At 46.7% G+C, this 15,168-nt stretch overlaps 1 protein-coding gene across 1 annotated transcript; it reads right to left on the reverse strand.

Annotated features, from left to right (window-relative positions):
* Positions 1 to 10,955: 10,955 nt before the first annotated feature.
* LOC129688714 (T-cell ecto-ADP-ribosyltransferase 2-like) lies at positions 10,956 to 13,728 on the reverse strand. The gene is made up of 3 exons (XM_055623679.1): positions 13,678 to 13,728; positions 12,598 to 13,336; positions 10,956 to 11,038 (listed from the first exon to the last, which is right to left on the reverse strand). The coding sequence occupies exons 1-3, from the start codon at positions 13,726 to 13,728 to the stop codon at positions 10,956 to 10,958; spliced, it is 873 nt and encodes a 290-aa protein (XP_055479654.1).
* Between the last annotated feature and the right edge of the window lie 1,440 nt (positions 13,729 to 15,168).

A 15,168-nucleotide genomic window follows, 5' to 3' on the forward strand; every position in this document is an offset into this window, starting at 1 on the left:
AACAAACAGGGCAGCCGGTCCGAGCGGGACAGTCCCTCACGCCCACACGCGGACGTGGCCCGCTAAGGAAATCTTGGCGCAGGCGACCTCTAGACCCGGCTGTGTCTCCAGGGGAGCCCAGACAACGACAGCAGCCCACCCGGGTCGCCAGGCGAGCAGCGGGCGACGAGCACCCCCGCGGCCTCAGGGGCGGAGGGAAGCCTGCGCCGTCCCGAGGTCTGCGGCGCCCGGCGGGAGGCCAGGGCTCAGGGGAACCTCGCTCCTGAGGCCACCGCAGAGTGAACCAACTTTGGTGTCGGCCTCCTAGAGCGGCTGCGGCTGATTTCTGGGCTATAGCGTTATCTGGTTGGAAGCTGGAGCTTTTTTTTCCTGCTCCGATCAAGGCCCAGCTAAGTCAACTTCCCCCAGAGCCTCCAAGAAGCAAAACCGTGGGCTCCCGTTTTCCACAGGAAACGGGGAACGTACGCCCCTAGAGGACGAATAAGTATATGGCGGTTCAGGGAAGCCGGCGACTCCCCTCTCCAAAACACGCAAAAAAAAAAAAAAAATCTTTCCTTTTCGGGGCGGGGGGGATGCTACTGCTTAAACTTTAAATTGACAGTTATTGTAACAATTGCTTTGGTTTAGCTGAGAAATTTCCACTTTGTGTAAAAGCCCATTGAATTTAAATGGACCAAGGGGATTCTAGGAAGCCAATCGGCACCGGCCCGGTACGCCTTAGGGGGGGAAGACTCGTATTTGATATCAAAGATGTTTTATAATTAATTAGGCCTCCCCTAAAGGCCTGCAGGCTGCTCTGACTCCAGGCCTCTGTGGCTTTCCCACGTTTAGTGGTTTCAAGAGACCAGTAAGAGCTCATGTAAACCAAAGATAAAGAGACTTCATGTGTCCGTCCGCGGGGGGGAGTGAAGTGATGGGGGCGGGGAGCGTTCAGAGATGAAGCCACACCTCTGAGACTTACGGCCTGAAAAGCCCTTCAAGCGGGGGAGGGGGGACAAAAAAGGAAAAGCAAAAAGCAAAACATCACGTTTACAAAGACATGTGAGCTGCTAATTGCACTCTGTAATTTATGTTAATACATTTAAAAAGATTAAAGAAATTAGTCTTCAAAAGGATTAAATCTTTTAACAGTTTTCTATTTAGGAAAAAAAAAAAACAGCTTGCAAATAAAAAAGAAGAAGGTGCTCCACTGAGTTAAAACCTTTGGGTAAAAGGTAAATTTCACATCTTTAGAAGAACAAAATAAAATATTGTGTGGGTAAATAATCTTGAAAAACAAATGTGTTCATACTTAATTCAACTACTGTTCTTGCTTTCAAATCTAAGCCCTTCCTTAATGTTTTTGGATAGAAAAAGAGAATATCTTTGGTTGAATAGCTTCAAGGTCCCTGCCTGGTTATAAAATATATGCAGATCAGTCTTAATAATATGCAAATTCAGTCAGGTCAAAAATCGGTAGTGTAGAAATTTTAGAAAACCCTTAGTATTAAGACTTCTAATCAAGGTTTAAAGGATTCTAATACAGTCAGGCATGGTGGAGCATGCCTTTAATCCTAGCAATCAAATGGTGGGCAACTCTATCTCAGTGTCAGCCTGGTCTCCACATCAGGTCCCAGGCCGGCCAGAGCTGCCCAGGCCGGCCAGAGCTGCCAGAGCTGCCCAGGCCGGCCAGAGCTGTGTACTGGCTCCCCGTCTCAGCAGTAAAGTAAGTGAAGCGCTTTCTGTGGATAGAAGGCCTTGGTGTGAGCGTGAGGACCCAGTCCCGTGTGGAGCAGCCACAAGAACAGGAGTCCAGTCCCAGCACTCCCGCATGGAGACAGAGGTGAAGTCGAGAGAGCTCTCCATGTGCAAAGGCCAACGAGGCTGACACACAGAAGGGACCAACAAGAGCCTGTTTCAAATGAGGCAGAGGTGGGGACTGACGCCTGAAATTGTCCTTTGCCCCCACATGGGTGCTCCGGGACCCACTGCGCACGCGCGCGCGCACACACACACACACACACACACACACACGAGAGAGAGAGAGAGAGAGAGAGAGAGAGAGAAGAGAGAGTTCTATTCCAGTTGTCCCTCATTATCCAAGGTTCTAGACTCCATGTTGGACATCAGAATTCAAGGACTCTTAACCACCTTTTATGAAGTTGAACAGTGTTTGTCTCTAGCCACTGTGCTCTTTAATCATCTCTAGATTGTTTGTAATGATTCACACTGCAGACGCTATGGAAACTGTCATTAACCTGCATTAGAGAATAACAACAACCTCCCTCCCAATGAAACAAACTCTGCACGTGCCCGTGACATTTGGGGAGGTGGGGGGAGACAGGGTTCCTCTGTGAAGACCAAGCTGGCCTCGAACTCAGAGACCCACCTGCCTCTGCCACCCAAAACCTGGCATTAAAGGGCTGTGCCACCACTCCACAGTGAGACACATTTGTTTTCCTGGATAGTGTGTGTGTGTGTGTGTGTGTGTGTGTGTGTGTGTGTGTGTGTTCTGGATATTTTCAGTCTCCTGTTAGAGTTGGATCCACAGATCCGGAAGCCACAGTTACGGAAGGCCGGCTCTTCTCTAGAGTAAATATAAGGAAGCGGAGGAGTCCTGCAGTCCAGCGGCCTGGCTGCAGGTTCCGGGTGCTTCTCCTGGCTCTGTAGACGATAGGACTTCCTTTTGCTGTCCGGGCACGTCCTATCCGACCCCTTATAAATCACTGAATCTGCAGAGATTCTACAGGCTTCAGTTTAATCTGTTGGGAACCCTGACTTGTCTCATTTTTTCCCTCTTGAGTTCCCGGTTTAAATTACTGGGGCCCTGTTCAATTACCCGGAGACTCTCTAGGTAAATGACAGATTGTGGGCTATCGTTGTTCAACTTGCTAGTTCCCTGCCCTCAAGAATACTTTCCTCTCCTTTTGTCTTGATAACCCGCTGCTCTTCCAAGCCCTGGGAAGTAGGGTTCTATCTGCATGAAGTTTCAGACCCAGCTCAAAGGATGTCAGTGCTCAGAAAGGCTTTTCAAAATAGTCACCGCGCCCCCTGGTGGCTACAAGTGCTCACTGCAGACTGGAAATGCTAAACGCAGGCTCCGTGGCCCTACAACCCAGAGGAGCGAATAGGTCTCTTTAGGCCCGTGGGCATCACCAGGTGCTTGACTCTCCGGATTCAAAAGAACATTTTCTAACCCAAACGTAAAAAGACTCTAGCACAGAAGTAAAAAGAGTGGAAACTTGGTCGCATCCTCCGGAGCACACTCTCTTCAGCCAGTCTACTCCTCAATGCTTTCACTTCAACAACGACAGCAAAACCAGAGGGATCGATTCAGTTGTTTTAATTCTAACAGAGGAAGGTCGGCTTCTGCTGAGCAGGCACCTGGCATTTTAATTGTTTCATCTTTCCCCCGTCGCCCGGCAAAGACGTTCGCCGCCCTGCTCGGCGGTGTGGGTTTCCTGGGGCTCTTCGTTACTGCGGTTCAGCAAGTCTTACTCCATCCTTGGGCATTGCTGTCCTTTGGATGTCCGTTTTGTTGGAGCCCTAACTTTGTGGGCTCCCCGAAATCCTCATTGAGGGGAAAGAGCATGTTTCAAGTATGAATATGCATCTCCTGTAATCGTCCCAGTTGAGGGGTATTTTAAACGCGTGTAACAGAAGCCTGCCCAGGGAGAGTGGGCTGCGAGAAGAGTCACTTCCACATCAGCTGCTGCCTTAGATTTGCTCTGTTTTGAAGCTTGAGGAAGAAGAAGAGGAAGAGGAGGAGGAGGTGGAGGAGGAGGAGGAGGAGGAGCCGTCAAGTCGTGCCCAAGCATGCCCTTTATCAGATGGAGTTCTGTTTAATTGTCTCCTGGTCCCCTGGGTTTCTCCCAGCAATGTACTTTCATCAATTGGGATTTAGCCAGTAGATCTCTCAAAGCGACAGACATGAAGTAGGAAAAATTTTAGAACAACAAAGAAATTAAATGCTAGTGCATGTGCATTTAGTAGCCTTCATTAAAGCAAAGCTTTGATGAAAATGCACCATGAATTTTAGCTAAGATGACTATGGGTCATCCTCCCACACAGAAACACAAATGTAAATGTGGTATTTTAGTTCCTGGAGGACAGTGAGTTTAAAATCTTAGTGTTTGAAAGAATCAAATGACGTGAAAGAAACAAACTCCCTGGTTATTTTTTAATTTCTTTTACGGATGTTCAAGAGACTGTGAATAACATGAGTATTCAACTAGCTGAATTATTCAAGAATCAATATTTTATAAACTTATTCCTTTGAGTTCACATAATACCCAGCCGTAATATTCTATGAAAGTAGATAGTTTTGACACTACGTTTCTTTTAGGATCTCTTATTATTGTACCTGCATGCATGATGCCCCGGGCATGATGCCCCGGGGTTCAAGCCCCAGTACTACAAGGTAAAAAACAAACTCATAATCAAAATGATTGACTTTACAGTATATTTCTAAAATTTATAAACAATTCTCAATCATAAATGATGATGATGATGATGATGATGATTTCGGGTTTTCGAGGCAGGATTTCTCTGTGTAGCCCTGGCTGTCCAGGAACTCATTCTGTAGCCCAGGCTGTCCAGGAACTCATTCTGTAGACCAGGCTGGCCAGGAACTCACAGAGATCTGGAATTAAAGGTGTATGCCACTACTGCTCTGGCATAAATGATGAGATTTTAAGACAATAAGTTACTCCTAACTGTGTTGTTATTGTTTTTGATTTTTTTTTGGGGGGGGTTGTTTGTTTGAGACAGGGTTTCTCTGTGTAGCTGTGGTGGTCCTGGAACTCTGTAGACCAGGCTGGCCTCAAACTCGGAGATTTACCTGCCTCCCAAGTGGCCACCACAACCCTTACCAGGAGACTTTTAAAGAAGTTAAAATCAAAAGAAAAGTAAATATAGAAAACTACATAATCCCCAGGTCTGGTGGTTTATGCCTTTAATCTCAGCACTGGGCAGGCAGAGGCAGGTCCATCTCTGTGAGACTAGCCTGATCTAGGCCAGCCAGGGCTACTCTGTTTAAAAAAAAAAGAAAAGAAAAGAAAAAAAACAAAAGCCAAAAACAAACTAATAAAACAAACACATAGAAACCCTACCTAATCCCAGATGAGTTTCTGATCCATGTATTTATTTTTCTATGTATAAATACTTTTGGTCTCTGAAACTTTCAAAATAAGAGGGTAAAATTAGTCCACGTATCATAAACTCCTCTTTGTAACATGCTTGATAATATCCATTAAAAATGTAAGACTAGCGTCGCCACGTGATTACACTGGTATCATCACATGGGACTGTGTGCACAGCATGAGTCTTGTGTTTAAACAGTTTATGAGAAGAATGTCTCTATGCAGCAGGGTAGGATGGGAGGGGAAACAAGGGCGTGAAGCCAGGACAGCAGTGCTCCAGACGTGGATACTGCCCGGGGCCAACGCTGGGACACCCTTCCCAAATGTGTATCAGACCTGGCTTCTGGGGGAGCAGAAGTGACAGGCCTTCTTAAGCCTTGCCCTTCAGTCCTCCACGGGTTAGGGGTTGCCTGCGGAACTTGAACTTTTCCCAGGAGTCCTGGGCCTCTGTGTGAGGGAGCCTGAGGGCAGAAAGCAGCGATTAAGTCATGAAGTAGAGCTCTCGTGAATGGGATTGTGTGTAGAGGGGCCCTGGAGAACTAACTTGTCTCCTTCACCGTAAGAGGATAGATACAGCAGAATGTATCCTAACTATGGACCAGCAAAGAAGCCCTCATCGGAGACCAGACCCAGTGCTGCCTTGATATTGGACTTCCCAGCCCGCAGAAATAAAAAAATAAATGTGTTGTCTTTTTTCATTTTTAAAAATTCTCCTTCTCTGTCTCTTGGGGTGGAGGTTGTGGCGGTGTGTCTAGATATGCCACCGGTCAGCTTTGAATGTTGCCCTGCAGGAGCAGTCAACCTTGGTTTTTGCGACAGAGTTTCCGTGGGCTAGAACTCTCACATTAGGGTAGGCTGGCTAGCAAACCCCAGAGACCCTGACTCTGCCTCCCCAGCACTGGGATTTCAAGTGCATGGCGTCCTCTCTGGCTTCTTTTTTCTTTTGGAGTTCTTTATTTCCTTTTTACAGTGTTTGTCCTGCAGGTGTGTATGCGTACCACCTGGTGCGTGCCTGGGACCTGCAGAGATCAGTAGAGGGTGTAGGACACCCTGGCACTGGGCTTATAGGTGCTGTGATCCGCCGTGTGAGTGCTGGAAACCTAACCCGGGTCCTCTGCAAGAACAGGTGCTCTTAACTGCTGAGCCGCCGCCCCAGATGCAGCCCTGGCTTTTTAGTGGCCAAACTCAGGCCTTTGTGTTTGTGTGGTGAGTATCTGATGGAGGTCTATTCCCATCCCCGTGTTTATAGTCCTCCCCGATCACGACACCTTCTCACAGCATTCTAAATGAACTCAGACATCCATGAAGGGTCACGATTTCTCATTATGCTTGTGTCACCTTCACCCACAGCTACCTTAAAATCCTGTTACTCAGATCAGCTAGTGAGGAAGCTGTCTCACCTACCTTTTACTGATCTCACACACTTTAACTGATAATCAGCTGGAGTCCTGCACTATCCCTTAAGCTCTCCTACTTCAATAGTAGGCCCTATATGTAGAACCTCCAGAAGCAGGTTGGATGTTTCTCCCAAGCCATCTTTTAGTGCTTCCAAAAGAATCAGTTGGCAGCACCAAGAATTTTCTCTCTCACTTGTATGGTGATATGGATGAAAAATGTCTCCCATAGGCACCTGTATTCCGACACTGGGTCTCCAGCTCCTGGTGTTGCTTGGGAGGTTACAAAACTTTCAGGACAAGGAAGCTTCCTGGAAGAAGTACATCCCTGGGGATGGGCTTCAAGAGTTTACAGCCTGGCTCCACTTTTCCTTTGCTCTCTTGGCTTCCTGTTTGCAGTTGAGGTGTGGTCTCTCAGGCTCCTGTTCCTGTCACCTCCTGGCATGTCTTCCCAGCCATGATGGACTCTGCCCTCAGGAGCTGTAAGCCAAAATAAACTTTCTCCCTTAGGTGGCTTCTGGTATTTTATCACAGCAACAAAAAAGTAACTAATCCATCCTGTATATGGGAGTTCTGCTCCCATAGACACAGAAAGACGTCCAAGGCAGTTTAGCACATGTGAATTAGGCTAGAGTCATCAGAACTACTCTACTATAAAAGAAAAACAAAATTAAGGCTACAGCGTGGTTAAAGCTAACAAGACAAGGAGAGAAACCCAAACCTCCCCCTAGCCCAGAGGAGTAATTTTGCTTTTGAACATTTTAATAAGCAGATAGCTTCCGAAGCTTGTGCAGCGCAGGAGCTGCTGCCCTGCTCGCAGAGCTCTACAGGTTTTCTGAGGGTTCATCAAGCTCAGATCTACCATTAGTTTGCCCTTTGCCTCTCACCACAGAGAATCACAGAAGCTAGCAACAATGGAATTCTAAAAACGATGAGACTCTTAGGGAAACTAGTAGTCTAGGGTGGCCAGCTGCCCACCCGTAGCTCTCCTGAGAACTGCGTGCACTAGAAAACAAAGGCCAGGACTCTTCCCACGTGATCCCTGTGGGAGCAATGTTATTAGGGCTTGGATATAACATTTATAACACACACTGAGCCCTCTTTATTTTTTTTTTTCAGCTTAGTGAGCCTGAGAGTTTATTGGGGTTACTTACAGAAACACAAAAACCCCAGGCAGCCACATCTCCAGAAAACCCTCCTGAGCATGGGCGAAAATTTATGGAAACTGAATTCCTCAAGCTCCCTGCCGGCCTTTGAGATTGCTAGGCTATTCTCCCCTCTACAACAGTTGTTACTGATTTTACAAACTGGGAGGAACCTTGTGAATCTTGTAAGTTTCCAGAACTCTCTGAAACTTGTTCCTTACTTCTTGATCCAAGTAAGGGTGTTTTGTTTTGTTTTGTTTTCCTTTTTAATTTATTCTTCTCTCATATATTACATCCCGACTGCAGTCTTCTCTCCCTCTTCTCCCCTAGTCTCTACCTCTACGTCCCCTTTTCCCCAGATCTACCCTTTCTTAACCTCCCCTCAGAAAAGAGCAGGCCTCCCAGGGACATGAACCAAACACAGCATATCAGGCTACAATAAGACAGACACATATGCTCGCATCAAAGCTGGACGAAGCAACCCAGCAAGAGGAAAAGGGTCCCATGGGTAGGCAAAAGAGTCAGAAACAACCCCCGCCCCCACTGTTAGGAATCCTACAAGAACACCAAGCTAGAACCATAACATATATGCAGGGGAGCCAGGTCAGAGCCATGCAGGCTCCCTGATCTCTGCGAGCCCACTTGGGTCCCGGTCAGTTGATTCTGTGGGCTGTGTTCTTGTGGTGTTCTTGACCCCTCTGGCTCCTACAGCCCTTTCTTCCCCTCCTCTGCAGGACTCCTGGAGCTCTGCCTAATATGTGGCTATGGGTCTCTGCATCTGCAGACCAAGCCCTCTTGGTGGAATCTTTGTTTTATTTTTTAGACAGGATCCCTCTATGTAGCCCTGGCTGTCCTGGATCTCTCTGTGTAGACCAGGCTGGTCTCAAACTCAAGAGCTCTGTCTGCCTCTACCTACAGAGTGCTGGGATTAAAGGTGTGTATCACTACACCTGGCAATTGATGGACTCTTAATGCCCTGACCTTGAGCCAAAATAAATCCTCTCTCCCTTAAGTTACTCCCGTTGACGATTTGATCACAACAATAAGAAAACTAATTACTCCAGCATTACCATAATCGTGCCAGCTCTGTTTATCTTTGATTATGCTTTTCTTGGCTTAAGAAACATTTCTCAGTTAATTGGGGTTGTTATAAATTTCCTTCCTTTCTTTCCTCCAGGCCCCTTGGAGGTGTTTTTTGAAGTTGGGGATGGCTGGGTGAATTGCTTTGATCACTGAACTGTGCACAGAGGTGATAATATCACTTCTGAGCACTGATAAGAAGACCCAGGGATCCAGTCACGTGTTCCTAGCATGCCCTTATCCTGCCTTGGTACTTGTGGGAGAACGTTCTGTGTTGGTGCCCAGCATTCTGCATCCAGGAATGACTGAGCAGAGCCCCAGAGTTGTCTGAATCAGGCATGGAGAAGAAATAAGTCCCCCACCCGCCCACCGACTCCCTTCTTGCTCTGATGCTAAATATTCTCCTGAATTTTAGTAATAATTTTGGAGGTTAATTTTTTTTTTTTTTTTTACATTTAACCTTTAATTTCTTCAGTATAACACTTGTTACGGGAGTCTGCTTAGATCCAACATAATTCAAATTTCAGGTCAATGCAGCTGACAAAAATTATTTGTAATTAAGCTATTACTAAAGGATCAGGAGCGAAGAACAGACTTGAGAGCTGAACTGCAACAAAAAGCCAGACTATCACGGGACATTTAAGCTTGCAAAGCATAGACATCTGTGCCAAGTTACTGTTCCATTTTTTCCACCAATCAGGATAGGAGTTGGTTCTTCGCCTAGGAACATGAACTTCTTTGACCCTACCAGCAAGATGGAGAAGCTGTCCTTGAGATGGCAGGACTCAAACAACCGTCTCCTAAAAACAGAAGCTGTTCAGCTATTGGGAAGTCCCCAGCTCCCCTAGGGCCTGGGGCCTTTAACTTAGTTTCCTCCTACAACTGAATAGGATCTGAAAACAAAATTGCTTTGAACAATTTCCTTACGCTCCTTCTAACACTCTTATGTATGGTAAGAGGCAGCCAGTTTAGCTGAGAGATCAAACTGGATGTCAGTAGTGGCTCCAGAGCCAGGCAACATCCTTACCTCACAAAGCAGAATGAGGACACTGAGCAGAGAAAGTTGGGTTCAGAGGCAAGAAAGAGCCGGTCAGATGGGGCCTCGCACGGGAACGTGCTCCCAGAGGTTTTACACAAATATTACTTAACAGGTACATGTAGAGATCTGAGAGCCAGTTGTCCTCATCCATTTAATATTTTTTTTCCACCGTGAGGTTCAAGGGCCACCCCTATCATGCACTTCCTGCCTGTGCCCGCATGGTTCATTTTCCTGACTATATATCCAACGGGGTTTTTCCTTTGGTTTCGTTTTGTTTTGTTAGCCATTTTGCTTTCCTTTTTGAGACAGGGTTTCTCTGTGTAGTCCTGGCTGTCCTAGAATTCATTCTGTAGACCAGGCTGGCCTTGAACTCACAGATCCACCTGCTTCTGACTACCAAGTGCTGGGATTAAAAGTGTGTGCCACCAACACCCAGCGTCTCCAATTTTTTTGTTGCTTTGATTTGGTTTTTGGTTTTTCAAGACAGGGTTTCTCTGTGTAACCTTGGCTGTCCTGGACTTGATTTGTAGACCAGGCTTACAAATTCACAGAGATCCGCCTGCCTCTGCCTCCCAAGTGTTGGGAATACAGGCGTACACCACCAATATTTTTTGTTGTTGCTGGGTTTTTCATTTTGTTTTGTTTGGGTTGGTTTTGTTTTTGTTTTTGAGATCTCACTGTGTAGCTCTGGCTGGCTGAGAACTTGCTACATAGATCAGGCTGGCCTCAAACTCCTAAGCTTAACCTGCCTCTGTCTCCTGAGTGCTGGGACTAAAGGTGTGAGCCACCACAACCAGCTCTCTAATGGTCATTTTGTTTACTTTTGTACCATTAAAACATTTGCTGTTGCTTACTGGCAGACAAGACAGGAATTTCTTCAGGCATGGATAATGGGGAAGGGGAGTAAGGGGGGCTTTGTTGCCTTGGGATAAACCCGCCCTGGTGAGTACAGGACACACACTTTAATCACAGTCAAGTGTCAGTGGGCAGTAAATTTGAAGTAGTGTTAAGTTCCACAGTGTTACGTTTCAGTAAGCTCTTTGAAGCCTTGAATGCTGAAGTAGACCTCCCCTGAAAGGATCCCACCCTTCTTTCCATCCCCTTAGAGAAACAGTCAAGTTCTTGCCCTTTGGCCTCCCTTCAACTCCCAGGCTCACAAGCTGCAGGCAGAAGAGGGCTACCGCTCATCAGGAGGAAGCAGCTGAACCAGGAGACAGAACATCACCACAAGGAGCCAGAATGCACAGCTCTCTCCGGTTCCTGAAGATGAGAAGAGAAAGATTGCCATATGAGAGCTCTCAAGACATGGGTATCTTCCCTAAACAGCCAGAACTTTACCTCCAGTTCAAAACCCAAGAGAGGAGATGCGAGACAGCTGGGGTACCTGGCTGGACTCTTCCAGCATCCTTGACATTCCTCAAGTGCCCAGATACGAGGAAAGTGAGCAAACTCACGGATCCTGCCTTCCAGGGTTCTGTGCTCTAAGACACTGCCTGGGTGAAAAAAGCCTTTCCTACCCAGACTTTTCCCTGGCCTTCTAGGGGCACAACAGGCATTTCCCTCTTCACCCAAGAAGAGTTTCTTGGTCTGAACTTTCTGAAAGTCTGTTGTTAAAGCAATATGCGTTCTTTCTATGTGGAAAGCAGAGCTTACGTGTGGCTCTCAGCCTGCCTAGATAGAGCACGGCACATGTGGCCCAAACAGGCAGCATCTTTCTTGCAGGGCTGTGCCCCTGGGTGTTAGGTGTCATCTCTTTGGGCTTGATCCAAATTCACATTTTCTCTATGTAAAATCATAAAGTCCCTGTGGTTGCTTTCTGTAGTTCCACTTCTACCTCCAAAGACTTCTCATGTTTCCAGAAACCCCTCAGAGTGTAAGGACTAATTAGATCTAGGCTGTCTCTGTACTCAGTAGTCTAACTGCAACTCACTTCAGATTGGCTGTTTGCTCAACTTCCTGAAACAACATTTAGTGGAGCCTAGATGTAAGGCTAGACACTGTGCAGATCCTGAGTGGTGGGCGATAGGAGACAAGCTCTCTGAACTTAGGTAAGCAAGGGATTTTCCTGTGTCTAGCCATCATCAATATGAATTTGGATCAGATGGCTGAGGTGCGAACAGGGTTCTTCATAGTTAGAAACAAAAGGCATTTGTTGAACAATATCTACGTGCCAAGTAATTCTCAAAGCGACAATACTAGAATATTTAGTTAGTTGTGTATTTATCTTTCAAATGGGGAAACTGAGGCAGAGAGAGCTGCTAACTGGCCAAGAGGCACAGAGCTAGTGATGTTTAAACCAAAGTACATTGAATCTGACTCCAAACCTATGCCAGAGAGTGCGGTGCAGTAATTTTCTCTGGAAGTGTTAAGGAAGGGTCACTATGATAGATGGCTTGAACTCCGCCTCCAAAGGTAATCGCCACACTAATCACCATACTGTAATCGGTGAAGTCTTTGCTTGCATTGAATGAGATACCTGTCAAAGAGAGAACTCAGGCCACAAAGAATGATGAGACCCCCCAACACGGGGCAGCTTCGGTTTGAAAGACGGATGAAGAGCTGCTGGCGGCACTTTTCACTCACCCTGAGGCTGGCCCTGGTGCTAACTTTTTCCTGATGTCCTCGCTGTTTCCAGCATTTCTGACGCACCTTCCCTGAGGTATATGCCCCTTCACACAGCAATGCTGCCCTTCAGCATTCCAGGCGCCCTCGCCATGTGCATGGTCTAGGCAGGCTGTACACCTTCTGAGGGGAGGAACCCCCCTTCCATTTCATGATGTCCTCAACCAGCTCCACCTCTAACACAGACCTAGACTCACCTGAGCTTCTCAAATGGCAGATGTCTATTTCAGTAGAACCATTATAGAAGCAATTGAAGTTGCTCTTCTTTCTTTGGGGGGAGGCCAGAGAAATTTTGTTGTACCCATTTTCATTTCGTGTTATGGTGACTTCGTGATATACTTCATAGCCTGGAATTAACACTTCCTCTTCACGAGGGAAGGAGGAGATGTCTTTGATATCAACCCCCAAGCAGGTGTTGATGGTAAACAGTGTCCCACGATCACTGCAAAATTCTGGAGAAAGAGCTACACTCTTAGCCATAGTTGAGGAAGCGAACTGCCCAAATCGCACAGAGCCCTTCTCTCTGTAATTAAACTTGGTCTTAGTGCCTCGATAAACCGTGAAACAATTCTGGTTACTCAGAAGCTGAAGAGCTCTTGTTAAGTAGTAGTGGAAGGCTTTGTAATGGAAGTTGGCTGGGTTTGTCTTGAACGCTCTAACAGCTCTGTTAAAATCTTTGGCGAGGTTCCCAGTGTAAGTCACTAAAGCTATTCCATGGAAGTCATGGAAACCTTCGGAATAATTCCTTCTATTTTTTATCGTCTCCCATTGCTGCTCTGCCCTTTCCCACTCAAGTTTTAATTGCTCGTTCATGTTGAAGTCTTCTTGTAATAGCTGGGGTGCCTTTTCATCCATTTCTTCCACACAGCCCTCATACTGATCGTCAAATGCATTGGGAGCCATGTCTAGCATGGTGAGCTCTGTCAGGCCAGTCAGCTGAAAGAAAGACGTGGGGGCCTCTGTTACTAGCTAAGTTTGCTAAGTTCCTGGCATGTGGGTGCTGTCTGGATGAGATGTCTTTGTTCAATCATTGTTTTTAGTCAGCATACAAGAGAACAGGCCTCATCATGACCCTTTCATACCTGTCTACCATTTCATAGTATTCATATTCACCCCAAACAATCCTCTGCCCTTACTGATATTATTCTTACATTACTTCTTCAATATTCATGCTCTCTCACATCCTCTAGCCACACACTCAACCCTGGGAACTGTAATATCGCAAAGACGTGGGCAGGGGAAAGCAAGGTCAACAGGATGTGGGTTAAGATTCTTACCTGCTGGGTTAGCCACCAAGTTAGGAGGACTCTGTGAACTTTTGATGTCATCTTCAAGTTCAAAAACAGCTGCAAGCAGATATAAGACAGTGAGGGAGGGGTACACACAGTGGTTTAACAGCCTGGTGGCGGGTGAGCTCCAGGTTAATGGCCGACTCTCTTCCTTCACTCCCCGAGGTCCAGGCTCCTGCTCACGCTGCTCCCAGAATGGCTTATCAGGACTCTGGGACCAGATGTGCTCAGATGCTTCCCAGAGAAGTGACTGACAGACACCCCTCTCCCCAGTAAGGAGCTACTACCAGTCAGTCCTGGGAACACTCGGAGATATGTTGATAGGGGTTGCCAAGGAGAAACAGGTCATATTTTAGCAGGTCTGGCACAGGCTCTGATGTTTCCCTTTCCACAAATGCATAAACTCTTGTCCGTGTTTGGTCACCCTGTGGCTCCCATTCAGTGCAGTACCTCGGAATGTCTCCTAATGGTGTCAGTATTCCTATGACTTGGCTGTGGATGGCCTCCAGAGGCCCCCGGGGTGGCCATATGGAAGTGGTGAAACCTCTAAGAGGTGAGGAATACTGGGAAGTGATCGGGTTCTGGACAGCATCAGAAGCTCTGTCTTGGAGGATTCTACTCAGTTCTTGCAAGAGCAAGTCTGACCTCGGCCTCTCTGTCTTCCTCTCTCGACATGTGTTCCCTTCTGCACATGGCAAAGGCTTCTCTGCCGTGTTTCGATTCTCCCAGGAAAGCCCTAACCAGCCAGCATTGCCATGTTATCTAGACCTTCCAGCTGAGAACGAAGTGAACCCTTACTTTATAAACTTTGTGGCATCAAGCACTTCGTGGAAGTAACAGAAGACACAAGCTGAGGGGTAGCTCAGTGGGTAACGTACTTACTTGCAAACATAGACCTGAGTTTGGTCCCCAGAGCCTCTGAGAGAAAAACAGGCTGTGGCTACACAGAAAGAGCTTCTCTTTTAAAACTCGTAATTAAAAAGGGATAAATAGCCAGGCGGTCATGGTGCAGGCCTTTAATCCCAGCACTAAGGAGGCAGAGGCAGGCAGATCTCTGTGAGATCAAGGCCAGCCTGATGTACAGAGCTTGTTCTGGGACAGACAAGGCTACACACACACACACACACACACACACACAAAGCCCTTTCTAGAAACCTCCACCACCCCACACACACTAAAAAGGATTTATAAAGAAGAGGATAGAAGCTAACGTTAGCATGGAGCTGGGAGAAATACGAGATTAATTAAAAATATTCCTGTTCTGGCCTGAAAGCCCAAGCAATACAGGAAGAAAAAAGTCTGCATACACAGAAGAGACGGATGTCAGTTGCATCCTGCAGTGCCTGGGAGGTAGGCTGTATGGTCCTGCTTTGTTTTGGTTTGTTTTGTTTTCTGCTTTGTATTTTTTAAGCTTCTAGAAACACTGATAGTCTCATGCCTGTCCTTCCTTTATCTAGACCTGATCCCATCTCCCTACAA

This window comes from Psammomys obesus, unplaced genomic scaffold, assembly GCF_907164565.1.
Source record: "Psammomys obesus unplaced genomic scaffold, mPsaObe1.curated_primary_1811, whole genome shotgun sequence".
In the NCBI taxonomy this organism is placed as follows: Eukaryota; Metazoa; Chordata; class Mammalia; order Rodentia; family Muridae; genus Psammomys; species Psammomys obesus.